Source organism: Eriocheir sinensis, chromosome 27 (assembly GCF_024679095.1).
Source record: "Eriocheir sinensis breed Jianghai 21 chromosome 27, ASM2467909v1, whole genome shotgun sequence".
NCBI lineage: Eukaryota > Metazoa > Arthropoda > Malacostraca > Decapoda > Varunidae > Eriocheir > Eriocheir sinensis.
Window position 1 is genome coordinate 17,735,137 of NC_066535.1, and position 27,878 is coordinate 17,763,014.

At 47.1% G+C, this 27,878-nt stretch overlaps 2 protein-coding genes across 3 annotated transcripts; one reads left to right on the plus strand and one right to left on the minus strand.

Moving 5' to 3' along the window:
- Nucleotides 1-997: 997 nt before the first annotated feature.
- On the minus strand, nt 998-22,722 carry LOC127004217 (salivary glue protein Sgs-3-like). 2 transcript variants are annotated; one of them, XM_050871740.1, is made up of 6 exons: nt 22,452-22,722; nt 11,555-11,648; nt 2,664-3,149; nt 2,181-2,238; nt 1,948-2,049; nt 998-1,502 (listed from the first exon to the last, which is right to left on the minus strand). In XM_050871740.1, exons 2-6 carry the CDS (start codon nt 11,598-11,600, stop codon nt 1,382-1,384), a joined length of 813 nt encoding a protein of 270 aa, XP_050727697.1. In that variant the 5' UTR covers nt 11,601-11,648; nt 22,452-22,722; the 3' UTR covers nt 998-1,381. The 2 variants fall into 2 exon arrangements, with proteins under 2 accessions (XP_050727697.1, XP_050727696.1); XM_050871739.1 differs by lacking the exon at nt 22,452-22,722 and adding an exon at nt 12,104-12,342.
- Nucleotides 15,989-27,811, plus strand: LOC127004216 (organic cation transporter protein-like). Its single transcript, XM_050871738.1, has 12 exons — nt 15,989-16,156; nt 18,975-19,156; nt 19,609-19,744; nt 20,163-20,346; nt 20,477-20,580; nt 21,235-21,389; nt 22,729-22,897; nt 23,708-23,855; nt 24,805-24,983; nt 25,986-26,158; nt 26,652-26,836; nt 27,586-27,811. Exons 2-12 carry the CDS (start codon nt 19,015-19,017, stop codon nt 27,799-27,801), a joined length of 1,791 nt encoding a protein of 596 aa, XP_050727695.1. The 5' UTR covers nt 15,989-16,156; nt 18,975-19,014; the 3' UTR covers nt 27,802-27,811.
- Nucleotides 27,812-27,878: the final 67 nt, after the last annotated feature.

Genomic DNA, 27,878 nt, shown 5'->3' on the forward strand with positions numbered 1-27,878 from the left:
ATCCTCTCATTAGGGCGACCAGCCTCTTGATGCTCAGTCTGATTTGACCCTCCCATGAACTCCACCCAGTAAAGGTAAAGGTGAAAGTAAAGAGAGGATTAAGGAAAATACATTGTGACCTAGGTCTCAAAACAAGGGCATGGAATGAGTTAAATGAAATGGAATTAAATTGGCAAGAATGTGTTCAGGAGAGATGAGCCATTTTAGAGGTGAATGTTAGTTAAAAGATGGGATAGAATGAGTGACTGTCTATTAAATATGTTATATGGATGTGAAATCTAATGTTGAGTTCTGAGCAGTGAAATGGGCAAAACATAATTCCCTGAGGGGGTTTGGGCAGGTGATGACTCGATGAGGATCCAGAAATGTGACTTTGAGGTGTCTGGACTCTGGAAATCTAATAGGAGGAGTGGCAGTGGTAGGGATGCCAGTGGTGAGGGGGATTGATAGGACTGAAGAATACATAGGAAGAGGAAGTGTTATATTGCAAAACCTGATTGCATATTTTGAGAAAATTGCACAGTTACGTGGCCATCTTAATTTAGGGAGTTAACCGGAAGTGACATGGCGTCTATATATCTATCTATATATCTGTATCTATCTATCTATCTATAATACACAATATATATATATATATATATATATATATATATATATATATATATATATATATCAACAAACCACTTGTGCCAGGAATCGAACCCGTACATTCTGAATAGAAATCAAAGCGCATACCAACCATGCCACCTGATGAGCTCATCAGGTGTCATGGTTGGTATGCGCTTTGATTTCTATTCAGAAAGTACGGGTTCGGTTCCTGGCACAAGTGGTTTGTTGAGATGTTTTTCTGTCGGTTAAAGACAGTTCCTTGATATATATATATATATATATATATATATATATATATATATATATATATATATATATATCTATATATATATATATATATATATATATATATATATATATATATATATATATATATAAATTTATGGGATTAGATAGCAAGGGCAATGTGCATCATTTTATAGTATATGTATTGATATATTTTGTTACACCTGGTAAAATAACCTACCCAGGCCAGGATATCAACCAAATTTCTTAATCACCGAGTGATGCAATAGCTGAATAAATAATGTGATGAGTATGGACTGACAGACTAAATGATACTATAATTGTCTCAGTTATTGAATCCCCGAATAAGTTTGCCGCCGAGGGATGTCAGTTTAGACCACCTACCACGTAAAATTCACCTTTGGCAACAGTGCAAGAGGAAACAGCGTGACAACTGCCGACACCTTTATTGACAAAAAAAAATTTAGGTTGTAGTTTGCCGCTGTCCAGGGTCATGTTCCGCTTAGGTCCGTCAACCTTACGTGGCCTAGTAAAATGGAGACTGCCTATTCCATGGCCAGCCTGAGTTCCACGGAAATTTGCCGCGGCCTCTGCTCCACAGCCATCTGTGCTGCGGCCGACAGCTCTCCGGTGCGTTGCAGTCCGTGCTGGTGAACAACAAACGGCTTAAAATGTGGAATCAGATATGAGGAAATTTCCTAAAATAGTGGCGCCATGACTTCTTACCCCAATAAATGAATCTGTAAAAAATAGCTTCACTTCCTAACCTTTATAATATGACTTTTAAAAATGGCCGTCGCTGGGCTTATCAGTTTATGTGCTAAGTACTGGAAGCCTCGCCACTCGGACATAAAAGGCGCACAACTTAATATGGCAATATATTTTCACCCGGGTAACCCAGTAACACAAAAGTAAACACTCCAAACAGGAGGTATACTATTGTTACTACAGAGAGAGAGAGAGAGAGAGAGAGAGAGAGAAAACAAACAATACATCAGAATCTCAACATGTAAGTTTAGAAACCGGACATGATTCAAGCTATGGAGGTCCTTCTCCCAGGGTTCGAAGCACCAAGCCAAGAGCTCGACTCACCTCACATCGCCGCACAGGTTCCTGGTGAGGCATCCCACAGTCTCCGTGTCGGGCGGGGGAGGAACGCGCCAGCCTCGGCACGTCACGAAACATTCCTGGCACCTGCAAGCATGACGCAGCACCAGGAGTCACCCACGTCTATACAGGTAAAGTGCTTCCGGAGAAGGAAATTACATCAAATTGTTCATATGTTGCCATGACTTGCACTTCAGCTAATCACCTATTATACTCACCTAAAAAAGCTGCCGTAACAGTCAGTCCAGAACTCTGGCATTTCCATCGGAACAGACGCTGGAAGAGGACAAAAATATGCATATTAGGCTGACTGGCTACGAAAAGGCAGTGATAAGTTGACAATTTCCGAAAATGGTGATTTGTAAGCAGTGTTCATGGTCTGCCCCTGCCCTCCTTGCCTCCCCTCCCCCCCCACCCCCTCTCTCTCTCTCTCTCTCTCTCTCTCTCTCTCTCTCTCTCAGTAGGATAGGTCATAATGATTTTACCGCTGGACAGGCAAAGACACAGACAAAGATCATGAAAACAATGGAACAGCTCATCATCAGTTTACATAATATTAAGGAAAATGAATCTAGTATAGCGTGTTGAGCAAATTTAGTCGCATTTTTTAAAACGATACCTTCTCGCATACCCAGCTGTTAATAATGAGGTCTTTGCCTAAGCAGCCGATGGAATATGGAGTGACAGTATAGATGACTTACTGTGGGTTGTAGTGGTCGACGAAATGGTTGTCGACATTACTGCGGTGGTTGTGGTCCTCGGAACTCGGGTGGTAGTGGTGGTAAATGGTGGTTCGGTAGCGGGTGTATTAGTGGTAGGTGGCGCATTGGTGGTTATGGTGGTGATAATGTTTGGTTGAGTTGTAGTGGTTGCAGAGGATGTAGCTACGTCGGTGGTGGTTGGAAGTGGGTTGGGAGTGCTGGTTGGGAAGATTGTCCTGCCGGTGTTGGTTGGGAAGACGATTGTGTCATCGGTGTTGGTTGGCAAGACGATTGTGTTGCCGGTGTTGGTTGGGAAGACGATTGTGTCACCGGTGTTGGTTGGGAAGACGATTGTGTTGCCGGTGTTGGTTGGGAAGACAATTGTGTCGCCGGTGTTGGTGATAGTTGAGGGTGTGTTGGGATTGTTGGTTGGGAAGATGATTGTACTCCCGGTGTTGGTAGTGGTTGGGAAGACAATTGTGTTGCCTGTGGAAGTAATGGTTGGAGGTGTATAAGGATTGTTGGTTGGGAAGATGATTGTACCGCCGGTATTGGTGTTGGTTGGGAAAACGATTGTGTCGCCGTTGTTGTTGGTGGTAGTTGGTTGTGGGTAAGGAGTGGTGGTGGGGAAAGTGATTGTGTTGCCGGTAGAGGTGATGGTTGGGGGTGTGTTAGGAGTGTTGGTTGGGATAATTGTGTTGCCAGTGGAGGTGATGGTTGGGGGGGTGTTAGGAGTGTTGGTTGGGATAATTGTGTTGCCAGTGGAGGTGATGGTTGGGGGTGGGTAGGGAGTGATGGTTGGGAAGGTAATTGTGCTGCTGGTGGAGGTGGTGGTTGGGATGATTGTGTTGCCTGTGGAGGTGATGGTTGGGTGTGTGTTGGGAGTGGTAATGGGGAAGGTGATTGTGTTGCTGGTGTTGGTGGTGGTTGGGGAGGTGTTCGGAGTGGTGGTTGGGATGACTGTGTTACCGGTGGAGGTGATGGTCGGGGGTGTGTAGGGAGTGGTGGTTGGGATGATTGTGTTACCGGTGGAGGTGATGGTCGGGGGTGGGTTAGGAGTGGTAGTGGGGAAGGTGATTGTGTTGCCGGTATTGGTGATGGTCGAGGGTGGGTTGGGAGTGGTAGTGGGGAAAGTGATTGTACTGCCGTTGTTGGTGGTGGTTGGGGGTGGACTAAGAGTTGTGGTAGGGATGATAGTTGTGTTGGTGGTGGGTGTAGTGATTGTTGTGTTGGTGGTGGGGGTGATTGTTGTGTTGGTGGTGGGTGTGACTGTTGTGTTGGTGGTGGGTGTGGTTGTTGTGTTGGTGGGCGGGATGATTGTTGTGTTGGTGGTGGGGGTGGTTGTTGTGTTGGTGGTGGGTGTGGTTGTTGTGTTGGTGGTGGGGGTGGTTGTTGTGTTGGTGGTGGGTGTGGCTGTTGTGTTGGTGGTGGGTGTGGCTGTTGTGTTGGTGGTGGGTGTGGCTGTTGTGTTGGTGGTGGGGGTGATTGTTGTGTTGGTGGTGGGGGTGACTGTTGTGTTGGTGGTGGGTGTGGCTGTTGTGTTGGTGGTGGGTGTGGCTGTTGTGTTGGTGGTGGGGGTGACTGTTGTGTTGGTGGTGGGTGTGGCTGTTGTGTTGGTGGTGGGTGTGGCTGTTGTGTTGGTGGTGGGGGTGGCTGTTGTGTTGGTGGTGGGTGTGGCTGTTGTGTTGGTGGTGGGTGTGGCTGTTGTGTTGGTGGTGGGGGTGACTGTTGTGTTGGTGGTGGGGGTGACTGTTGTGTTGGTGGTGGGTGTGACTGTTGTGTTGGTGGTGTGGGTGACTGTTGTGTTGTTGGTGGGGTGGCTGTTGTGTTGGTGGTGGGGTGACTGTTGTGTTGGTGGTGGGGTGACTGTTGTGTTGGAGGTGGGGGTGACTGTTGTGTTGGTGGTGGGTGTGACTGTTGTGTTGGTGGTGGGGGTGGCTGTTGTGTTGGTGGTGGGGGTGACTGTTGTGTTGGTGGTGGGGGTGACTGTTGTGTTGGTGGTGGGTGTGGCTGTTGTGTTGGTGGTGGGTGTGACTGTTGTGTTGGTGGTGGGTGTGACTGTTGTGTTGGTGGTGGGTGTGGCTGTTGTGTTGGTGGTGGGTGTGACTGTTGTGTTGGTGGGGGGTGGGACTGTTGTGTTGGTGGTGGGGGTGACTGTTGTGTTGGTGGTGGGTGTGGCTGTTGTGTTGGTGGTGGGGGTGACTGTTGTGTTGGTGGTGGGGGTGGCTGTTGTGTTGGTGGTGGGGGTGACTGTTGTGTTGGTGGTGGGTGTGACTGTTGTGTTGGTGATGGGTGTGGCTGTTGTGTTGGTGGTGGGGGTGACTGTTGTGTTGGTGGTGGGTGTGGCTGTTGTGTTGTTGGTGGGGGTGACTGTTGTGTTGGTGGTGGGGGTGATTGTTGTGTTGGTGGTGGGGGTGATTGTTGTGTTGGTGGTGGGGGTGATTGTTGTGTTGGTGTTGGGTGTGGCTGTTGTGTTGGTGGTGGGGGTGATTGTTGTGTTGGTGGTGGGTGTGGTTGTTGTGTTGGTGGTGGGGGTGACTGTTGTGTTGGTGTTGGGTGTGGCTGTTGTGTTGGTGATGGGAGTGATTGTTGTGTTGGTGGTGGGTGTGACTGTTGTGTTGGTGGTGGGGGTGATTGTTGTGTTGGTGGTGGGGGTGACTGTTGTGTTGGTGGTGGGTGTGGTTGTTGTGTTGGTGGTGGGGGTGATTGTTGTGTTGGTGGTGGGTGTGACTGTTGTGTTGGTGGTGGGGGTGATTGTTGTGTTGGTGGTGGGGGTGATTGTTGTGTTGGTGGTGGGTGTGGTTGTTGTGTTGGTGGTGGGGGTGACTGTTGTGTTGGTGGTGGGTGTGGTTGTTGTGTTGGTGGTGGGTGTCACTGTTGTGTTGGTGGTGGGTGTGGTTGTTGTGTTGGTGGGAGGGATGATTGTTGTGTTGGTGGTGGGTGTGGTTGTTGTGTTGGTGGTGGGGGTGGTTGTTGTGTTGGTGGTGGGGGTGGTTGTTGTGTTGGTGGTGGGAGTGATTGTTGTGTTGGTGGTGGGTGTGGTTGTTGTGTTGGTGGTGGGGGTGATTTTTGTGTTGGTGATGGGTGTGGTTGTTGTGTTAGTGGTGGGTGTGGTTGTTGTGTTGGTGGTGAGTGTGGTTGTTGTGTTGGTGGTGGGGGTGATTGTTGTGTTGGTGGTGGGTGTGGTTGTTGTGTTGGTGGTGGGTGTGGTTGTTGTGTTGGTGATGGGTGTGGCTGTTGTGTTGGTGGTGGGGGTGGTTGTTGTGTTAGTGGGGGGGGAGGTTGTTGTGTTAGTGGTGGGGGTGGTTGTTGTGTTGGTGGTGGGTGTGACTGTTGTGTTGGTGGTGGGGGTGACTGTTGTGTTGGTGGTGGGTGTGGCTGTTGTGTTGGTGGTGGGGGTGATTGTTGTGTTGGTGGTGGGTGTGGATGTTGTGTTGGTGGTGGGGGTGACTGTTGTGTTGGTGGTGGGTGTGGCTGTTGTGTTGGTGGTGGGGTGATTGTTGTGTTGGTGGTGGGGGTGGTTGTTGTTTTGGTGGTAGGGGTGACTGTTGTGTTGGTGGTGGGTGTGGCTGTTGTGTTGGTGGTGGGGGTGATTTTTGTGTTGGTGTTGGGTGTGGTTGTTGTGTTGGTGGTGGGGGTGATTGTTGTGTTGGTGGTGGGGGTGGTTGTTGTGTTGGTGGTGGGGGTGATTGTTGTGTTGGTGGTGGGGGTGGTTGTTGCGTTGGTGGTGGGGGTGACTGTTGTGTTGGTGGTGGGTGTGTCTGTTGTGTTGGTGGTGGGGGTGATTGTTGTGTTGGTGGTGGGTGTGACTGTTGTGTTGGTGGTGGGTGTGTTTGTGTTGGTGGTGGAGGTGATTGTTTTGTTGGTGGTGGGTGTGGTTGTTGTGTTGGTGGTGGGGGTGATTGTTGTGTTGGTGGTGGGTGTGACTGTTGTGTTGGTGGTGGGGGTGATTGTTGTGTTGGTGGTGGGTGTGGTTGTTGTGTTGGTGGTGGGGGTGACTGTTGTGTTGGTGGTGGGTATGGTTGTTGTGTTGGTGGTGGGTGTGGCTGTTGTGTTGGTGGTGGGGGTGATTGTTGTGTTGGTGGTGGGGGTGGTTGTTGTGTTGGTGGTGGAGGTGATTGTTGTGTTGGTGGTGGGTGTAGTTGTTGTGTTGGTGGGAGGGATGATTGTTGTGTTGGTGGTGGGGGTGACTGTTGTGTTGGTGGTGGGTATGGTTGTTGTGTTGGTGGTGGGGGTGACTGTTGTGTTGGTGGTGGGTATGGTTGTTGTGTTGGTGGTGGGTGTGGTTGTTGTGTTGGTGGTGGGTATGGTTGTTGTGTTGGTGGTGGGTATGGTTGTTGTGTTGGTGGTGGGGGTGACTGTTGTGTTGGTGGTGGGTATGCTTGTTGTGTTGGTGGTGGGGATGGATGTTGTGTTGGTGGTGGGTGTGGTTGTTGTGTTGGTGGTGGGGGTGACTGTTGTGTTGGTGGTGGGTATGGTTGTTGTGTTGGTGGTGGGTGTGGCTGTTGTGTTGGTGGTGGGTGTGGCTGTTGTGTTGGTGGTGGGGGTGACTGTTGTGTTGGTGGTGGGTGTGGCTGTTGTGTTGGTGGTGGGGGTGACTGTTGTGTTGGTGGTGGGGGTGATTGTTGTGTTGGTGGTGGGGGTGTCTGTTGTGTTGGTGGTGGGGGTGTTTGTTGTGTTGGTGGTGGGTGTGGCTGTTGTGTTGGTGGTGGGGGTGACTATTGTGTTGGTGGTGGGTGTGGCTTGTGTTGGTGGTGGGTGTGGTTGTTGTGTTGGTGGTGGGTGTGACTGTTGTGTTGGTGGTGGGGGTGACTGTTGTGTTGGTGGTGGGGGTGACTGTTGTGTTGGTGGTGGGGGTGATTGTTGTGATGGTGGTGGGGTGGCTGTTGTGTTGGTGGTGGGGGTGGCTGTTGTGTTGGTGGTGGGGGTGATTGTTGTGCTGGTGGTGGGTGTGGCTGTTGTGTTGGTGGTGGGGGTGACTGTTGTGTTGGTGGTGGGTGTGGCTGTTGTGTTGGTGGTGGGGGTGATTGTTGTGTTGGTGGTGGGGGTGGTTGTTGTGTTGGTGGTGGGGGTGACTGTTGTGTTGGTGGTGGGTGTGGCTGTTGTGTTGGTGGTGGGTGTGATTGTTGTGTTGGTGGTGGGTGTGACTGTTGTGTTGGTGGTGGGGGTGATTGTTGTGTTGGTGGTGGGGGTGACTGTTGTGTTGGTGGTGGGTGTGGTTGTTGTGTTGGTGGTGGGGGTGATTGTTGTGTTGGTGGTGGGTGTGACTGTTGTGTTGGTGGTGGGGGTGATTGTTGTGTTGGTGGTGGGGGTGATTGTTGTGTTGGTGGTGGGTGTGGTTGTTGTGTTGGTGGTGGGGGTGACTGTTGTGTTGGTGGTGGGTGTGGTTGTTGTGTTGGTGGTGGGTGTGACTGTTGTGTTGGTGGTGGGTGTGGTTGTTGTGTTGGTGGGAAGGATGATTGTTGTGTTGGTGGTGGGGGTGGTTGTTGTGTTGGTGGTGGGTGTGGTTGTTGTGTTGGTGGTGGGTGTGGTTGTTGTGTTTGTGGTGGGGGTGATTGTTGTGTTGGTGATGGGTGTGGCTGTTGTGTTGGTGGGGGGGGTGGGTGTGGTGTTCTTGGTGGGGTTGGTTGTTGTGTTAGTGGTGGGGTGGTTGTTGTGTTGGTGGTGGGTGTGACTGTTGTGTTGGTTGTGGGGTGACTGTTGTGTTGGTGGTGGGGGTGACTGTTGTGTTGGTGGTGGGGGTGGTTGTTGTGGTGGGGGTGGTTGTTGTGTTGGTGGTGGATGTGACTGTTGTGTTGGTGGTGGGGGTGGTTGTTGTGTTGGTGGTGGGTGTGGTTGTTGTGTTGGTGGTGGGGGTGGTTGTTGTGTTGGTGGTGGGGGTGATTGTTGTGTTGGTGGTGGGTGTGGTTGTTGTGTTGGTGGTGGGGGTGGTTGTTGTGTTGGTGGTGGGTGTGGTTGTTGTGTTGGTGGTGAGTGTGGTTGTTGTGTTGGTGGTGGGTGTGGTTGTGTTGGTGGTGGGGGTGGTTGTTGTGTTGGTGGTGGGGGTGGTTGTTGTGTTGGTGATGGGTGTGTTTGTTGTGTTGGTGGTGGGCGTGGTTGTTGTGTTGGTGGTGGGTGTGGTTGTGTTGGTGGTGGGCGTGGTTGTTGTGTTGGTGGTGGGTGTGGTTGTGTTGGTGGTGGGGGTGGTTGTTGTGTTGGTGGTGGGGGTGGTTGTTGTGTTGGTGGTGGGTGTGGTTGTGTTGGTGGTGGGGGTGGTTGTTGTGTTGGTGGTGGGGGTGGTTGTTGTGTTGGTGGTGGGTGTGGTTGTGTTGGTGGTGGGTGTGGTTGTGTTGGTGGTGGGGGTGGTTGTTGTGTTGGTGGTGGGTGTGGTTGTGTTGGTGGTGGGTGTGGTTGTTGTGTTGGTGGTGGGTGTGGTTGTTGTGTTGGTGGTGGGGGTGGTTGTTGTGTTGGTGGTGGGTGTGGTTGTTGTGTTGGTGGGAGGGATGATTGTTGTGTTGGTGGTGGGTGTGACTGTTGTGTTGGTGGTGGGTGTGATTGTTGTGTTGGTGGTGGGTGTGGTTGTTGTGTTGGTGGGAGGGATGATTGTTGTGTTGGTGGTGGGTGTGACTGTTGTGTTGGTGGTGGGTGTGATTGTTGTGTTGGTGGTGGGTGTGATTGTTGTGTTGGTGGTGGGTGTGACTGTTGTGTTGGTGGTGGGTGTGGTTGTTGTGTTGGTGGTGGGGGTGGTTGTTGTGTTGGTGGTGGGGGTGGTTGTTGTGTTGATGGTGGGTGTGGCTGTTGTGTTGGCGATGGGTGTGGTTGTTGTGTTGGTGGTGGGTGTGGTTGTTGTGTTGGTGGTGGGGGTGGTTGTTGTGTTGGTGGTGGGGGTGGTTGTTGTGTTGGTGGTGGGTGTGGTTGTTGTGTTGGTGGTGGGTGTGGTTGTTGTGTTGGTGGTGGGGGTGGTTGTTGTGTTGGTGGTGGGGGTGGCTGTTGTGTTGGTGGTGGGGGTGGTTGTTGTGTTGGTGATGGGTGTGGCTGTTGTGTTGGTGGTGGGTGTGGTTGTTGTGTTAGTGATGGGTGTGGCTGTTGTGTTGGGGGTGGGGGTGGTTGTTGTGTTTGTGGTGGGGGTGACTGTTGTGTTTGTGGTGGGGGTGACTGTTGTGTTGGTGGTGGGGGTGGTTGTTGTGTTTGTGGTGGGGGTGACTGTTGTGTTGGTGGTGGGTGTGACTGTTGTGTTGGTTGTGGGGGTGGTTGTTTTGTTGTGGTGGGGGTGACTGTTGTGTTGGTGGGGGTGACTGTTGTGTTGGTGGTGGGGGTGGTTGTTGTGTTGGTGGTGGGTGTGGCTGTTGTGTTGGTGGTGGGTGTGGTTGTTGTGTTGGTGGTGGGTGTGGCTGTTGTGTTGGTGGTGGGGGTGGTTGTTGTGTTGGTGGTGGGGGTGGTTGTTGTGTTGGTGGTGGATGTGGTTGTTGTGTTGGTGATGGGTGTGGCTGTTGTGTTGGTGGTGGGGGTGGTTGTTGTGTTGGTGGTGGGGGTGGTTGTTCTGTTGGTGGTGGATGTGGTTGTTGTGTTGGTGGTGGGTGTGGTTGTTGTGTTGGTGATGGGTGTGGTTGTTGTGTTGGTGATGGGTGTGGCTGTTGTGTTGGTGGTGGGTGTGGTTGTTGTGTTGGTGGTGGGGGTGGTTGTTGTGTTGGTGGTGGGTGTGGTTGTTGTGTTAATGCTGGGGTTGGGTTTGGTGTTGGTGGTGGGTGGGGTTGTTGTGTTGGTGGTGGGGGTGGTTGTTGTGTTGGTGATGGGTGTGGCTGTTGTGTTGGTGGTGGGTGTGGTTGTTGTGTTGGTGGTGGGGGTGGTTGTTGTGTTGGTGGTGGGTGTGGTTGTTGTGTTTTTGATGGGTGTGGCTGTTGTGTTGGTGGTGGGGGTGGTTGTTGTGTTGGTGTTGGGTGTGGTTGTTCTGTTGGTGGTGGATGTGGTTGTTGTGTTGGTGGTGGGTGTGGTTGTTGTGTTGGTGATGGGTGTGGTTGTTGTGTTGGTGGTGGGTGTGGTTGTTGTGTTGGTGGTGGGGGTGGTTGTTGTGTTGGTGGTGGGGGTGGTTGTTGTGTTGGTGGTGGGGGTGGTTGTTGTGTTGGTGGTGGGGTTGGTTGTTGTGTTGGTGGTTTGTGTGGTTGTTGTGTTGGTGGTGGGGATGATTGTTGTGTTGGTGGTGGGGATGATTGTTGTGTTGGTGGTGGGGGTAGTTGTTGTGTTGGTGGTGGGGGTGGTTGTTGTGTTGGTGGTGGGGGTGGTTGTTGTGTTGGTGGTGGGGGTGGTTGTTGTGTTGGTGGTGAGTGTTGTGTTCGTGTTAGATGTGTTGCCCTGGCTCCTGACACCTGAGAGAGAGAGAGAGAGAGAGAGAGAGAGAGAGAGAGAGAGAGAGAGAGAGAGAGAGAGAGAGAGAGAGAGAGAGAGAGAGAGAGAGAGAATTAGTTTTGGCTACTTTCATACCCTCGCTACGAATGTGACTCTTCATTGCCACGCTTTTGTACTATACTGATATGCATCATTCATTTACCACTGAGCTGAGTCAAGGGCACGAGGAAACCTGAAATCACTTTGTTGCCAGAAATAATCATTAAACCTCCTATACTCATGTCATGGGTTCCTCGCTCTCTCTCTCTCTCTCTCTCTCTCTCTCTCTCTCTCTCTCTCTCTCTTTTTCAACACACACACACACACACACACACACACACACACACACGCGCAGCTTGTGTGTGAGTGGTCTCAGTCCTCCCCATAGATCGATACTACGAGCTCTGTGCTCTTCCGTAGGGGAATGGCTGTCTGCCTCGAGAGAGACCCGCATCAAACCAAGAGGTGAGGTGAAAAAAAATAGGTGAACACACACACACACACACACGCATACTAATCATAGTACTCACGGTTTATCAGGATGGCCATAATAAGAAGGGAAGCAGTGACCCTCATCCCAGGCTAGATAAACTGACTAGGCTTAGGGCGGTGACAAGCGAGGAACTGGCGGAGAGAATGAACATAAATTAATTTTGGTATTATGAAAAAAAAAAAATCAGGAACAAAGTGATTACCTCTCTCATCCCCCCTTAGGAATATAAAAAAAATACAATGATTCTACAAATGCATCAAATATAGAGAACGAATGCTTCCCTAAGTGCTAGAAAATACAAGGCAAGTACAGGGTGGGTGTTGCCAGCGTGTGTTGCCTCTCACTTATCGTTACGTAAACACTCATCGCCGCTCAATTTAATCAATGATAGTCTTGACGCCACTGCCCTGTTTCATATATCAAATTTATAAAAAAGACTGAAAACACCAGAGAACATGTTGCCCTCTGTTAAGCTGTTATCATCAAGGAAGCTGTTGTTAAATGTTCCCCTTTCAAGAAGCCCTTTTTTCTTCAATATATTAGTTATTGGGCAAGGAAAGAATTTTAACCTTGACTTTGATCTTACCACAGTTTTGTTGTTGGAGGAGACGACTGCGTAATTTCCAGCGGACTATAAATTTTAAATGGCTGCCCGAATCTTGTACATCCTCTGTATCCGTGTCAGTTGTGAGTGTACAGCCTCTGGACGCTGAAGTTACACTGGTGTCATCCTCACACCGGCCCTATTTTAGCGCGCTTTTGTGTGCGTTAGTGTGTCATGGTGCACTGTCACGGCCCGTGAGTTGTGAGGCTTTCAGTTTGGCCTTCCATCCACGACACATCACCCCCCCCCCCCTTCCTCTCCCCGTCACCTGTCCCAATGCCAAATTACATATGTCTCCTCCCCGTCTCTAAACCTGCTTCCTCACTCAGTACTGCACCTTCCCCCTTCGTCCTTCCTCTCCCTTTAACCCTCATCTGCCATTCTCTTTCCCTTCATCCTATCCTCTTTTCCTTTCCTGTCGACCATTATCAGTTTTGTCCCTCTTTATCTCTCCAGCGTCCCCACTTTTTATTTCCCCTTTCTCTTCCCGTATCCGTTGTATCCCTCCTCCAGCCCTCATCTGCCCTCACCCTCCCCTCTCCTTCCCTTCATCAAGAACATAAGAACGTAGGAGTCTGCAAGAGGTCGGTATTCCTGTACAAGGCAGCTCCTTTGAACCTATAGGTTCCCGTGTATCTAACCCCACCTAATATCGCTGTCCTTGAATTTATCCAATCTATTTTTGAATGTGACAATTGTATTGGCACTCACCACATGACTGCTAAGCCTATTCCACTCATCCACCACTCTGTTAGTAAACCAATTTTTGCCTATTTCCCTGTTGAATCTGAATTTAGTAAACCAATTATTGCCTATGTCCTTGTTGAATCTGAATTTATCCAGTTTAAACCCATTACTTCGTGTCCTAGCCGGTTCTCTTACTCATCCATTCCCTCTTTTCCCTTCGCTTCGTTCATTATCAGTTGTGTCCCTGTTTATCCCTCCAGCGTCCCACCTGTTCTCTCCTTGCTCGTCCCTTACCCGTCGTGTCCCTCCTCCGATTCCATGTGTTGCCTTCGCCCTATAAGCGGTCGTGTGCGCGATCCTCCCTTGACTCTTTCCGTAACAATCTCTCATATCCTCTAATTCTAATCTAACCAACTCTTTCCGATTAGCTCACTCTATTTAGACCTTCCAAACGCTTATTTCCTTTCATTCCATTCAGTTTTATCTATCCTTGACGGTACCTCTTCTAGAACCTCTTCCTGCACTCATGCCCCCTCCCTCCACATCACCCACCTCCTCAACCTAATTCTCCTTCATATCAATGCTTGTCCACTCCTCCTAGTCCTTCCTCCCGCGCTGATTTCCACTCAGTTCTCATCCTCAGCTCCCTCCCTCGCTTACTCCTCTTCATCTCTCTCCCTCATACCTGTCCTCTACCTCCCCTACTCCTCCCTCACTCCTCATCCTCAGCCCCCTTCCCTCCAGCATCTCACCCCTCTTCCCCACCTGCCGTTCAGCCTCCCCTCTCACACTTCCTCCTCCACGTCTACTGTTCATATTTGGGGGACAGGATGAACTTCCTTTGTGGAGGTGCGGCCCTGAAAGAGTGAATAGTATAACAGGATGCTGCTCGGCCGTGAATCATGACAGCGGGGAACATGTTAAGCCCTGACGTGTAGGAAAGAGTTGTAAACGTATAATTTGTTACTGAGCACTCTTCACCCATTAGCCTGCCCTTTATGTTGGATGTTTATGGAAATGGGAGATTATAATGGTAAAGCACGTAGTTATTGCCATCACGACCCATGCACGCCTCCCGCCGTCCGTTGATTAGTTAACTTCTCGTGAGGAAGAGAGAGTTTTATTGGTGACCCAGCAGTACTAGGGCGCGACCCGTACTTTGATAAACTTTAGTATTAGCGCGCCGGTAACTACGATTCCACCGACCCTGGTTTTAATCCTCCGCACAAAATTGTAATCACCCACCTGCTCATTCTTCGTTGCTGCTGGGTGAATAAGTGGGTTGCATGGAAAATAGGGAGGACGCAAATTTATGGCGATACGAGTCTAAGGATTCTAGAGATCCCTTGACTCCTCGCACGAGCCAAACGAAGTTCATTGCAAGTCTTGCGCACAGGGATCATCAGATAACATATATTTTAAAGTAAGAGTTAAGCTAAAAGTTTACTAGACTATATACAAATCAATGCCACGATTGCAGTACTGTATGTGGTCGTGGAGATTCACATTCACTACAGCCAGGCTCAAGGCGCGTGATAGATTATTGTTGTTAATAATCAGTGGTTTTCAAACTATTTAGTATGACGGCACACTAAGAAACAACTAATATTTTTGCGGCACACCTGCCATTTATATATATATATATATATATATATATATATATATATATATATATATATATATATAGATATCTATCTATATATATATATATATATAATAATTAGTCACCCTTGATGAATATAAATTACACTTTACAGTAGTTTCATTAGATTATGTACACAAATCAAAATCCCACCCAAATTTTCGAGGCACACCAAGGAGATAATGGCGGCACACGAGTGTGCCGCGGCACACACTTTGAAAATCACTGGTTGTTATAATGATATGGTTTATGGTACTAAATGTCGGGTTGGGTTCGGTCATTCACTCAGATTTTTTTTTTTTTCGACAAAAGTAAACCTGATGACGACTAAGGAGGAAAACATGACACCTAATTATTTTGTACTATGTGTGAATGTGAATGGTCTGCCAATAAAATTTTAGGTTATGTTTATGCCGTTATTTTGCAATGTGTATATTGTTATTCACGAAAAGCATAAGGAAAGGACTAGAAAACGATCCCATATTGTTGGTATACGCTATGTTTTGTTGATGGACTATTTTTTCATGTTGGATTTGTGAGTAACCTTAGAATAATTGGAGGTTATTCCACTAAAGAAAAGAGAGAGAGAGAGAGAGAGAGAGAGAACCAATTGTAATCTCCGCCACTCGGCGATGGTTGAACACTGTCAGCGTGCATCGATGGGACTCGAACCTTGGTTCTGGGGCTCACCACGCCCGCACGCTGAGCGCTCGGCCACCGCCTCCCCAGATGGTCGATAAATGGGTACCTTGGTAAATCTGGGGAAAGAAAACTGTGGTAACCCGGATGTTGCACTGGCCGGGTGTCGGGTTAATGGGTTCTGCCCCACCGCAGGCTCAAAGGGCCAACGGGACGGAGATGAGCACCGCCGCCATGCGCAGCTACATCACATCCTCCTAATTTTTCAAAGGTCAAATGTTGCATCATTATCTATTAAGACTTCCACCGTTATTGGTAAGCATCTTGCTGTACTTCAGAGCGAGAAAGAGACGATCAAAGAGCAAGGCAAAACAGTGGAGTTTTGCTTTAGCCATGGCATTGTATTCCTCCCCATGTGTGATGGTGGCCGTCTCCCTTGGCACAGAAAACTGTCTGGAATATGGTCCTTCTTACGTCATTGTATTATCTTCAGTACAGTTTATTACCTTGTCCTCTCTCCAACAGTGACTATCATATTTTGATGATAGTTCATTTCATAATCACACACGAGTAGCTTAATCACGCAGTAATTCACATACTCTCGGTTTGATCAGACGTTGGACTGCCAGCCAGAACAGCCAGTACCCTCCCGGCGAAATCTTTGGACCTCATTTAAGTAGCTTTAACTGATCTTTGGGCATAGCTACATCATCCCTTCCATTCCCCTTGCTCAAGGGGAGGCGGGGGGCAGTAACCGCTCCTTATTGGCGAGAAAAGTTTTCGGCTTGAGCAAGGTTTGACCTTCAGTCTGCCGGGATGATAGACCGACAGTTAAACCACTACACCACGGGTATGTATTAACGTATATATGTGTGTGCGTGTGTGTGTGTGTGTGTGTGTGTGAAATAAATCATCCTATCTGCTTACTCACACGTATCTATCTATAATCTTATCACAAAGGTAATCACAAACAGAAATTCAGATTTAGTAGATTTTAACCAGCCAAGGGAACAAGTTACTTTCGAAGCTGGCTCTCGGCAGTCTATCACGTCCAGACAGTGTACCAGGTAAAATAAATTAAGTACAGAGACCCTCTTTGTTTAGCATACTTTGACTACGAAAAGGTCTGTATTCTATCGGTAACTATCGGGGTAGTGAATAAGATTGGACAACAAGGTGTAAGGAAGTGGATTGTAGAATGGTATTGGGGACTATTGGCTATACGAGCAGCACCACACTCGGTCGCCCGGAGAACTGTATACGAGGTACTCAGCCTCGTGAATTCTGTTCTTGTTCTATTCCGGGGTTTTAGAACATAATTTATTGTTTGGAGCTAAATGTCCAAACACGGTATCGGATGGTCGAAAAGATAAGTTACCCATTGCTGATAGGGTTTTAGATATGCGTCGATTTATAGTATATATGATTACTGAGTGGCGAATATGTGATGGCCCGTATCTGCCTCGAGAACGGCCGAAGTCCAGAAAGTAACACGAGTTGTTTCGTCCTTCATATTTTGCTGAGGACCTTGATCTTTGCCATCCCTAGTATGACTTGATTTCATGTTAGGTGGGTATTCATTTGAAGGTGTGGGTATTTCGATTCCTGGTCTGAAAACAAGTACTTTACATACACGGTGATGTGTTATATAAAAATATAAAGTTACTACATGTACGGTACAGCGTCACCGTTCCCATGGAGACGCAACCGTTGGACCTAAAGCGGCGAAGAGGCGAACTGACAGCCAATACGGTCTAGTCTAGTACCCTGTCATGATTTCATCATTCAGGGAGTGGCTTGATGCCGCCCTGTGGCCGCCCTGTCATGATTTCATCATTCAAGGAGTGGCTTGATGCCGCCCTGTGGCCGCGGGGGTCACCGCCATTTTGATTGAGACTAATCATTTCGATAATACTGCCAACGCTGAGCTATGTGTGGGATGCATGAACCACTATTTACCTAGTGCATGTGTTAAGTTATTAATTAATAACAATCCATAGCCGTTAGGGCGTTTAGCGTAAGTGTTGCACAGAAAACAAGATGCCGTATGGCGAGAGCTGGCATCTTAACCGCGGGACCCGAATGAGCAGTGTGGGACGGCCGCCGTCTTCCAGCCCTTCTTCTGCCAGACACCGAGCAGGCGTCCCTTCCGCCTCCTGCAACACGAGGAAGATCGTGGGGTTTTCCTGCCTGTAGTATCAAAATTCCAGAGTGATTGTATACTCAGGTCTAGGGAAGCTCGTGGCAGGAAGGAGGGGGCACGGCGCGCTGCAGTGAGGAACGAGAGAGAGACTTGAAGAAGGACTCCAAGGCTCCAGACACGAGGTAGAAGGTGTGGCTTGGCTTCTCCCCACCTGCATCTAAGTAATCTAATTCCTAGGATGTGTTAGGATAGCTACTATAGTCTGTTCAGAGCAAGAAGGCGGTTCAGGGTGGAGCTGGTATCGTCGTTTACCTCTACCCATTCTGCCAAATCAGCCTTCGTACATGCGTCTCTCTCTTATTTCCCATCCATGTGCTATTTGAAAGCGATATTTTATATATTCTGTATATAGTAAAGGAAGCTACATAGTAAAATGAGTGTCTATGTTTAGGATTATAACAAGGATTTGTATAAATTCTATGACATGTGGCAGCGATTTTTTCCCATGTTGCCACGTTGTGGTGTTGGTAGTGGTGGTGGTGGTGGTCGGTGTGTCCCCCTAGGTCCCTCCCCCGGGTCGAGAGGGAGAGAGAGAGAGATAAACAGGTGGGTTGTGGGTGGGTAGGCCGGGAGAGAGTGCTAAGCTGATAATTGGCGGTCGAACTGGCAGCGCTGCACTCATGGGAATTCTGGAATCTGCCACACCTTGAACCGCCTTCATGCTGTGTGCTTGGTGTGAATTAATCATTCTTAATTTCCAGCGAGTTTCTTGTTGTTTTCAATAAACTTAAGAGCACGTTTATCTGGCTTTTGCTTACCCTATGAGAGATGTGATTGGTCAGATATTTAAATAAATAATAAGGACTAGAGGGGCTGTGAGTCTGATAACTCAATTTTCAGTTATTTATTTTAAATAGTACCGCATCACAAAAAAGTACCGCACTACCGCAAAATTTCTGAAAATACCGCAGTGATTCGGACTCAGTCAATCGGTATCAGTCATCAGAATCAGTGATTCATTCATTCTGACTTTTCGGTTATTGTTCAAAATTAAATACTAAATAGACAGACTAAACTACTACACTGCGAGTCTTCTTTAACCCGCGCGGTGCCGGCCGATTTTTCAATTTGGGAAAATCTATTGTAAATTAAGGCAATTGTACTATTTTAAGCATGTTTCCTTTGTTTGGATAGCCAGGATAGGCACTGAAGTATTTTTTTATTTTGACTACCGCTACAGCATTACTGCACACCGCGTACCGCACTGGGAAAGAAAAAAAAATGGGACCGCACTACCACACTACCTGTGGCAAAGTTATGATCCACCATAATCCAGTTTGTTGCTCTTATATTGTTTTCTTGATCACGTAACTCGTGAGGCGTGCTCATGCATAAAATCAGTTTTGTATATTGTGTGGCAATATTATATTGTTGTCTCTTACACTATACAAAAAATAGCAGCAACAACAAACGCGTTTCTCAACGTTCACCACCTCTATGATGTTTGGTACTCCAGTCTGCTTCGGCAGTGTTTTATTTTCACCTCATCGTCGCACCGTCTTCGGTTTGCCCTGACTCTACAATTCCTGGGGCGCGGTGAATGCGGGGCCCACACGCTAACCACTCAGTTACCGCCTACAATAGTTATTCCTTTAGACATTATGCCGAACAAAAAAGACTTTTCTCCTTACAAACTTCTATTTTATAATATTCTAATGTATTAATTTACGTTCTCTCATCAGGCAGACAACCACATCGGGCAAGAGGATTACTGAGGGAAAGATGGTCACGGAGGAGGTCAACCCTCACACAGAGGGAAGACCCAGTGATAAAAAGTCCAAAATGTCAACGTTCGAGGACTTGCTCGAGCTAGCTGGGACACGCGGCACATGGAACATCATCATGTTCTGCATGTGTGCCACTTGTCAGTATAAAAGGAATATGATGAAGCATGTTGACTTATAATGTGTATAAAACAAATTCGACAAAAAGTTTCCTTATACTGTCCAAATCCCTAATGAAAGGGGTTGTGTCCCGTCTCCTGGGATCTGTTCCCTTCTCCTATAATTCCTTCCCCTTCTGTCTCTCTCCGGCATATGACCACAGATGTTGCGCCGACTAGACCAAACTTTCCAACCAGTTTTCCAGTTTTCGCCCTAATAGTTCTGTGATAATGTCTGCTCACTATTGTTTATCCAAATGAGACAAACTCAACGGTGAACACTATGCTGTTTTCGAAAAGTAGTCCCCTATATTTCATAGAAACGTTAGCTGTATTAGGTGTTTCAACAATCGTTGAGGGGAGTGTTGGCTGGAAATGACATTCAATTCCCCACATAATGGCACTCAAGCGAAACACTTTTTGTGTCCACTCAGGTACGTTCATTTCCCCTATGCAAATATTGTCGTATCAGTTCCTGGGAGCAACTCCAGACTACTGGTGCAGCGTTGAGCCCCTGCGGGAAGCCAACTGGACCCAGGACCAAGTTCTCAGCTTCGCCATCCTCTTTAGGTACGCACCACTCAGAGTTCAGTTGTGAGCAATGCTACCCTTGTAGTAAATACATCCCTATTTTTCTCTATAGCGATCAAACCGAATATGTAGAAGACGGCTTTGGCTCGAGGTTATAATGGTTGTGACAGTAACTGTAGCTATAAAAAAAATAGAGGGATGTGACTAATGTCTATCGCTTACTAAAGAGTTTGTTAATTAAGCGTTTGGAGAAAGCTTTAATATTAGTTGTTTGTTATGATAAGATTAATTATTTGTACCTAAGATGTTCATAGGCTGCTGCTAATGTGTTACAGAAACGTGGCATCACCATGTAGGTCAACATTCAGTGTTCACGACACAGAGAACGGCTGACTGAATAATGCACATTAAGAACAGCATATAGTTAAACAACATTATGATCCCCATCCTCCCCCAGCAACTCCACAGGGCAGCACGAGACCTGCCTCATGTACGACTACAACTACACGGCGGCGGCGGAGATGGGTTATGACGCCGCCATGGCCAACAGGCCGTCCCTCGCCGGAGACTCCGACGACCCCATCAAGTGCTACTCGAGAGACTTCAACCGGACACAGTACAAGTCCACCGTGGTCACGGAGGTGAGTCCCGGCGCGCTGTGTGCCCCATCAAAGACCGCCCTGCGTGCCGCTGTGGCCGCCGCTGCATAATGAGCTAAAAGTGGCCATAAGGCAGGCCAGTAATGTCTTGTTCCTGTGTCCACGGCGACAGTGGGACTTGGTGTGCGAGCGACGCGTCCTCTACTCCACCACGCAGTCAGTCGTCATGGGCGGGAAGTTCATCGGCGACATCGTCTTTGGTTACCTCATTGACTTGTAAGTTTACGTTTGCCTTTGCAAATGGTATACGTTTGAAAGATGTCATTTATGATATTGTAAAAAGAAAAATCTCTATTTACCATTAGTACCGGATTTTTAAAGTGTGGTTTTAGGCTTTAAAAACCTCACACATTTTCTTACATATCTGATTATAAATAATATTTTTATATCACTGATTCAATGAAATTTGGACCCTTGGAAGACATATTTGAGGTCTCCTTCCCCCCTCTTTGTGGTGCACTTGATGAACGGGGTGTATGCCCCCAGGTGCTCCCTCGTGATAACACCCCTGGTTGAGAAGAAATTTCTATCCACCAGCAGTACCAACAAGTCCCCCAAATAGGCAGACAAACCTCCAACTCTGATTCATATATATCTGATGGGTGTGTTCTGAAATATTTTGGATGCACATGTTGCCGTAAATGTTTATTTACAACTCAAGTATTGGGCCTCAGTCTTCACAAAGTGTCTGAATTCAGCTTTCTTGCTCATATACGTATATCGTTATACTGGGAGACTGAGCTCTTATAATGACCGTACTTATCGTGACGCCTAAAACTAGCTTGTTTAGCTGATGCATGAATCCGCGCTGTTTACCACTGATGATAAGACAGAAAACGCGATTCTTAATGACTTTGGTTCCCTGGACAGGCGGGGGCGTCGACCACCGGCAGTTGTATGCGCCTTCTTCTACAGTTTGTCGTCCTTCCTCGCCGCTGCGTCCCCGTCCGTCGGGATCTATATACTCCTCAAAACTATCGCCAGTATAATGGAGGACGGACTGTATCTTAGTCTCTTCATCTTTGGTAGGTTGATCCTTTGATCTTGTTTTTTTCTGAGATTGATGATAATAATGAGCACCCTCTTTGCAAGGCGATACCCGCTCAATTTCAGCCATTCCGCCGTACACGCCATAGTTTACAATTCCATGTGTGCTCTTCAACCTTTTTGGGGGGGCGCAGCTACATAATTTTCCTGATCATTTATCCCAGTTTGATTAAAATGTAGAATTCATTTGCAGACGAGATTGAATTTCTTTTCACACTGATAAGTTTAAAGCAAAAGTCTGCACCCTCCTGTTAGCTCACCAAATATTTCACTCCCCTTTTTTTACTCTCCTTATGTTGCCGTCACTGTCTCTTGTTTTTCATATACATGTTTACTCATCAAAGGATCTAATTTTTTATTTTCATACTCCCTTGAGGACTTTTCATGGATTTCAATAGTGATAATAACAACAACAAAAATAATAACAACAATAACAACAACAATAATAATAATAATAATAATAATAATAATAATAATAATAATAATAATAGTCCATGAACGCCAGTTCCGGCTATGCGGGCATCTAGTACCCTGAATTCCTCCTTGTTCACCATGTTCTCCTGAGTGGAGGAGGCCTGAGCCGGTCGATTGATCCTGCCTTGAAATACTTGGAATGGAAAGATGGCCTGCATGGAGATTTGATTGGAGGGTGGACGAGGTACCCCCATTGGCGTATACTCCCATTGATTGATTGATATTTTTTTCTTAATCGTTCGACGTTCTTACATATCATAATATTGTTGCACCACCCCTACAACCCACCAACACCAGGCAGGCAGGCGGGTGCTGAGAACACAGGGTCGTGAACCTAGAATAGCTCCCTAGGACACCAAACACCGACAGCGATCCAGAACACCGATGAGGGGAACGCTTTAGGCAAGGCGAAGAGAAGGCACAATAACACTAATTCCTCGTTTAATGACAGGTTCCAACACACACACACACACACACTAGTCCTCTGGGCACAAGTTTAGTTTATTCAGGGTACAAGGACCACGACACGGGCACGCACAGGCACGCAGAAGCACACGAACACGTACAGCCCAGTCAGGCGTCTCCCCCTCAGCTCGTCACGCACGCAACTCCACGCTCTCCAAGCCGTCACTCCGAGTCTCCAGCTGTCCGCTTCCCCACCCCCTGCATCTCTCGGCCCGACTCTTGCACCATGCACGTCAACATTAAACCATGCCCATGATTGCATCATGTTACTCATGTTTACATTAAGTTGTGGAAACAGCACATACGCAGACAAACACCCAAACAGACACAACACTTACAACACCCAAACAACCCACTGATGTAACAATATCGTTTTAGTGATGGAGACAACAGCTACCAGGTACCGTGCAGCTGCCGGCGCGTTGTTCGTGATTCCCTGGGCCTTGGGGTACATGCTGGTGCCAGGGATCGCCTACCTGCTGCCTGAATGGAAGTTAATGCAGGTGGCTTACGCCGTTCCCACGCTCTGGGGTATTGTATATTTTGTGTAAGTATGGTAACTGTAGGCCTACATGTGTTAGTCTGAAAACTGTTCCTTGAATTTCAGGGTTGTATGATTTAATTCAAATTGATTTAAATCACTGATTTAATTCAAGATTCAAATAATTTATTTCCAATAAGTAATATAAATCTACCGGACATATTGTCTTTTGGTCAAAGACATTTCTACTGTCTGATAGTTAGGCTATTATTGAGTGACTAAGAACCAAACTACTACACATTGGTTATCAGTATGTGTGCAACACATGATAATTATGAGAACCCAACTACTAAACATTGGTTGTCAGTATGTGTACAAAACATGACATGCCCTTGGTAGAGACTAGAGAGCGTTATGGTGCAACACTGACCAAAGGCTGGTTAACTGCAAGAGGGTCAGCCCAGGACATGCTCGAACATGTAACCAGGCTAACCAGGTTAGACAAGATGTAATACGATGCAAAAACACTCAAACATAGATTCTAAACTAATATATATAAAATAAAAGGAGTGCATTGCTATATATGTATTCATTGGTGAAAAAATATCTAAAAAAATCCGGTGTGAACTGTAGGTTACCTTGGCAGGTGTGATGTATTGCTTGTGCAGCCGTGCATGGAAGGTGGGGTTCTTAGGACCTGTACTACAGGTGGCTGCCGGAGTATTCACCCCCTGGGGGCTCATCATGCAGGGCCGCCGCTAGGAGGCGCTCAAGGTGTTGACTGTGTATTACAGTTGGCTGCCGGAGTCCCCCCGGTGGCTCATTATGCAGGGCCGCCACAAAGAGGCGCTCAAGGTGTTGACATGTGTATTACAGGTGGCTGCCGGAGTCCCCCCGGTGGCTAATTATGCAGGGCCGCCACAAAGAGGCGCTCAAGGTGTTGACCCAAGCGGCCAAAGTGAACAAGAAGACGCTTCCCCCAGATGACCAGATGATATCAGCCATGACCCTCATAGGAAGGCAGGTGTGTGTGTGTGTGTGTGTGTGTGTGTGTGTGTGTGTGTGTGTGTGTGTGTGTGTGTGTAATTCACCACGGCCCGATCACGTGCTGGACTCGCTTTCGCCAGCAGGTTCCCTCCCGACATGAGCAAGTGCTCTTTATTGTTAATCTCTGGGTACTGCCAGGACCTCACACACCACACACCCCATCCCCCTTGCTCAAGGGGGGACAGTAACCACTCCTAATCAGCGGAAAGAATCCGGCCTGAGCGGGCTCGAATCGCCGCCCAGTCAGACCGTGAAGCCTGGTAGCGCAGTGCTCTAACCAGATGCGCAACTGAGTGTGTGTGTGTGTGTGTGTGTGTGTAATTCATTCACCACGGCCTGATGACGAGTTGGACTCGCTTTCGCCAGCAGGTAACCTCACGTCAGTAACCACTCTTAGTCAACGGAAAGAATCCGGCTTGAGCGGGGCTCGAACCGCCGCCCGTTTGGCCGTGAAGCCTTGCAGCGCGGCGCTCTAACCGATTGAGCTACCAGAGCGGTGTGTGTGTGTGTGTGTGTGTGTGTATGGGGTGGTCTCTTTAGAGGCTCAGGATTTTCCAAGCACCCACATGGAGAGCCACCGGAAGTTAACCCTGGGCCCGGCTCGGTGAACTTGTGCCTCTGCTGCACCACCCTGGCGGTCCCCGAGAAAATCGGGCGTGTGTGTTTGCTGGGGCAGGGGATGCCCTCCTGCCTCTACCAGACCTGTCAAACTGCCATACATGAACAATTTGATATTCACTGTCCCACGCCCCCACCCACCACAGAGTTTGCTTAAAAAGGGGGCGAGTAGATAACTATATAAAGTAATGATTCATTGAGTATCATCTCTCCGTAGTCTGAAACAAAGGAGGATAACAAGAGGGTTGCGATAAATAAGAATTAATGAGTGACGATTCTTGAATATTAATATAATTGCCTCCCCGCAGCCTGCTTCGAAGAAAGAGGACAAGTCCAGTGTGTGGTCCCGCATATCGTCAACTCTGAAGGGGTTCTTCATGGTGCTCATCTTGCGGGAGTTCAGAGTGAGAACGTTGGTCGTCTTCTTCTGCTGGTTTTCCGTTTCCATGGTGTACTACGGTGTCGCCCTTAATGCCGACAACATCAAGTACGTAAACATATTTTTTTCCTGTCTGACCAAAGTTATGTTGCACTCGCTTGTGCAGGATGTGACTTTGATGCTTCTAACCTGCGGGATGATGTTAGTAGTAGTGATAAAAGGAGTGTTATTACTTTGATAATATCAGTGCTGGAATTACTGCTAGGTCTTGACGAAGAGGCGGAACTCCTGTGAAATTGAAATTTCAGTATCTCCATGAACTGCCACTTTGCAATTCTGTACTAAATGTAGCGGGGTAACAGTCTTTTAAGCTAAATAAACTTAATTTTGATTGCCTACTCTTGAAAAAAAACTAATTGACTTATATATACAGTAGAGAACAACGTGCATGTACTCCTCATACACCACGTAGTCGTTGGCAGAGTGGTGATGTTATGATAAATTAATGGAATTACTTAGAAGGCTACAAGGCCCTTGCCTTGGTGGTGTTTTAAATTAGGGAGAGCCATCCATCGCCACAAGAGAACGATCGAACGAGTGTGTGAGTGCTCTTGTGTGTGTTTTGAGATAGCAGCGCATGCGCATAACGCCGTCCCTTTTATCCTGGCATCCCCTTTCATCTTGCTACACCGGCCTGCCAGAAAACTGAATTTGGTGCCGAGACACCCCTCAAAGCATCTTGTTAAGGCACTTGAGTTACATAAATTAAGTTACATAAATTATGATCCATTGGTTTCCAAGTCAAGAGAACTTATGAGATGCTCGCATTTCATATACTTTGCTTATAAAACTATTTTTTTCTAGTAGGCGTGTTTCGTTGCTGTTGGTATTCTATTATTCTATTATATTACAATGTTATTCGCTTCCGTACATACACTTGTGCAGTAACCATTGTTTGTGTAAATTATTGTACTCATCAGTCGAGCATACCGGAAAAATTTTCAGATGCTGTCTTAGATTTAATTATGATAGTCACTTACCCAAGAGTGGTTCATCATGTCATGTCTCGTGCACGGACCCCTACCTGTACGTCTTTGTTGTTCCCCCTAGCACGAACCCCTACCTCTACGTGTTCCTGGGGGGGCTGATGGAGATACCGTCCTACCTGCTGTTGTGGCCGGCGCTCATCTTCATCGGCAGGAAATGGTCACTGGTGGCAGTATATCTGATATGCGCCGTCTGCATCTTTATGGTCATGACACTCATCCTGCTGGAGCCAGAGAGTAAGTGGACTGTTAGGGTTTACTGTTGCGCATTACCTAAAAATGTCCTCTCGTTATGCAAAAGGTCGCTAATTAAAAATAGTTTTCATTCTTTTGTTTTCTATATAAAATCTAAATATCTGCACAGTTTTATTCTTGTCACTATTTTCATTCATGTTGTTGTTAAATGGCTATCTCACGTAGCGTAAGTACACACCAACTTTTCCAGCGCTACCGATCATTATCTTTTAGTGTATTTTTTTTTTTTTTGACCGCTGTCGTGTCCTGTTAACATTGGAAGTTCTCAAAAGTTACTCATTACCGTGACGTCTGAGCAAACTCCCCATCTAATCCTTTCCATCAGAAATTGACGTCTCTTTTGGCCACTCTACTTTTTGCTTTGTGGGAGCAACGATTAGCGGGCTTTTTTTCTACATTTTCTTTTGTTGCCCTTGAATTGCTTCTTGTGCTGTAAAAAAAATTTAAAAATAGCCTCAACACCACTCCTGTACAGATGCAGACTGGGCCGTTATGACACTCGCTCAGAGCGGCAAAGTTGCCGTCACCGCTGCGTTCCAATTGTTGTGGGCGTACACGGCTGAGCTGTACCCCACCAACTTCCGTACCCTTGTTGTGGGGCAGAGCAGCATGTTTGGGAGGGTGGGCTCAGTCTGCTCCCCGTATATCAACGACCTCATGGTAAGTGTGTTGCATACAGTTGGCATGAAATTGGAAACTGAGGTCACAGGACAGAAACGAAGGGAAGCGGTACAGGCTGCTACTGAAGATGATAAATGTACACACTCAAGAAATATCATCTTTTTCTTTCTTCCATTCGTTCTTTTTTTCTGCATGAATAAATTCCAAAATTCACTGATATATGCATTTTATTTTCATATTCAGTAATCACCAGAGTTGGAAAAAATCATGATTTAAAATTTTTTATTTGATTTAAATCGGATTTTTTCTATTCATATCGACTTTTTTTATTTAAATGATTTTTTTTTGCATTAATCATTGTTTGTTTACACTGATTATTTGTTTCAGTCTTATGAGGCCATTTTCTTGTATTAAACTTGGCCTATATATATATATATATATATATATATATATATATATATATATATATATATATATATATATATATATATATATATATATATATATATATATATATATATATATATATATATATATATATATATATATATATATATATATATATATATATATATATATATATATATATATATATATATATATATATATATATATATATATATTCCGGACGCGGCTCCGGCACGGTAACCACTCAGCCACCGCCTTGATGTAAATCAAAGCAACTCTGCTAAGCACAGCATTTGCGAAGATCATTGCCTCGGACGAATAATGTTTTTGGAGCCCGCATGAATAGTATAATTAGTTAGCTGATCCACCTTTCTTTTCAGGGCGCCGCAATCGCATGGGGACCATCGGCGCTGTTCGGCGCGGTGTCGCTCGTGTCGGCCGTCCTCACGCTGCTGCTGCCGGAGACCCGACACTTGGACCTCAGTGAACCCGAGGAAAAGCAAGAAGAGGTGGAAAGGAATGAACTGGAAGACCATGATGCTGACAGGAATGCAGCGGAAGGAGTCACAAATTTGTCATATATACCGGAAAAGTGACGGCAGAGACACTATAGATAAGAGTTGAGTTTCTGTAAATGGAGCAGGAAGGAGCGAACAATAATCAGCCAGAAAAC

Excerpts from the sequence above, each read along its gene's own strand:
- LOC127004217 (XM_050871740.1), bottom strand. The coding sequence starts at position 11,600 with ATGAGGGTCACTGCTTCCCTTCTTATTATGGCCATCCTGATAAACC. Across the intron at positions 2,239-2,663 it reads GTCGACCACTACAACCCACA|CGTCTGTTCCGATGGAAATG; the intron begins GTAAGTCATCTA and ends GTCCTCTTCCAG. Across the intron at positions 2,050-2,180 it reads TGTTACGGCAGCTTTTTTAG|GTGCCAGGAATGTTTCGTGA; the intron begins GTGAGTATAATA and ends TCATGCTTGCAG.
- LOC127004216 (XM_050871738.1), top strand. The coding sequence starts at position 19,015 with ATGGTCACGGAGGAGGTCAACCCTCACACAGAGGGAAGACCCAGTGAT. Across the intron at positions 20,347-20,476 it reads AGTCCACCGTGGTCACGGAG|TGGGACTTGGTGTGCGAGCG; the intron begins GTGAGTCCCGGC and ends CCACGGCGACAG. Across the intron at positions 26,159-26,651 it reads CATCCTGCTGGAGCCAGAGA|ATGCAGACTGGGCCGTTATG; the intron begins GTAAGTGGACTG and ends ACTCCTGTACAG.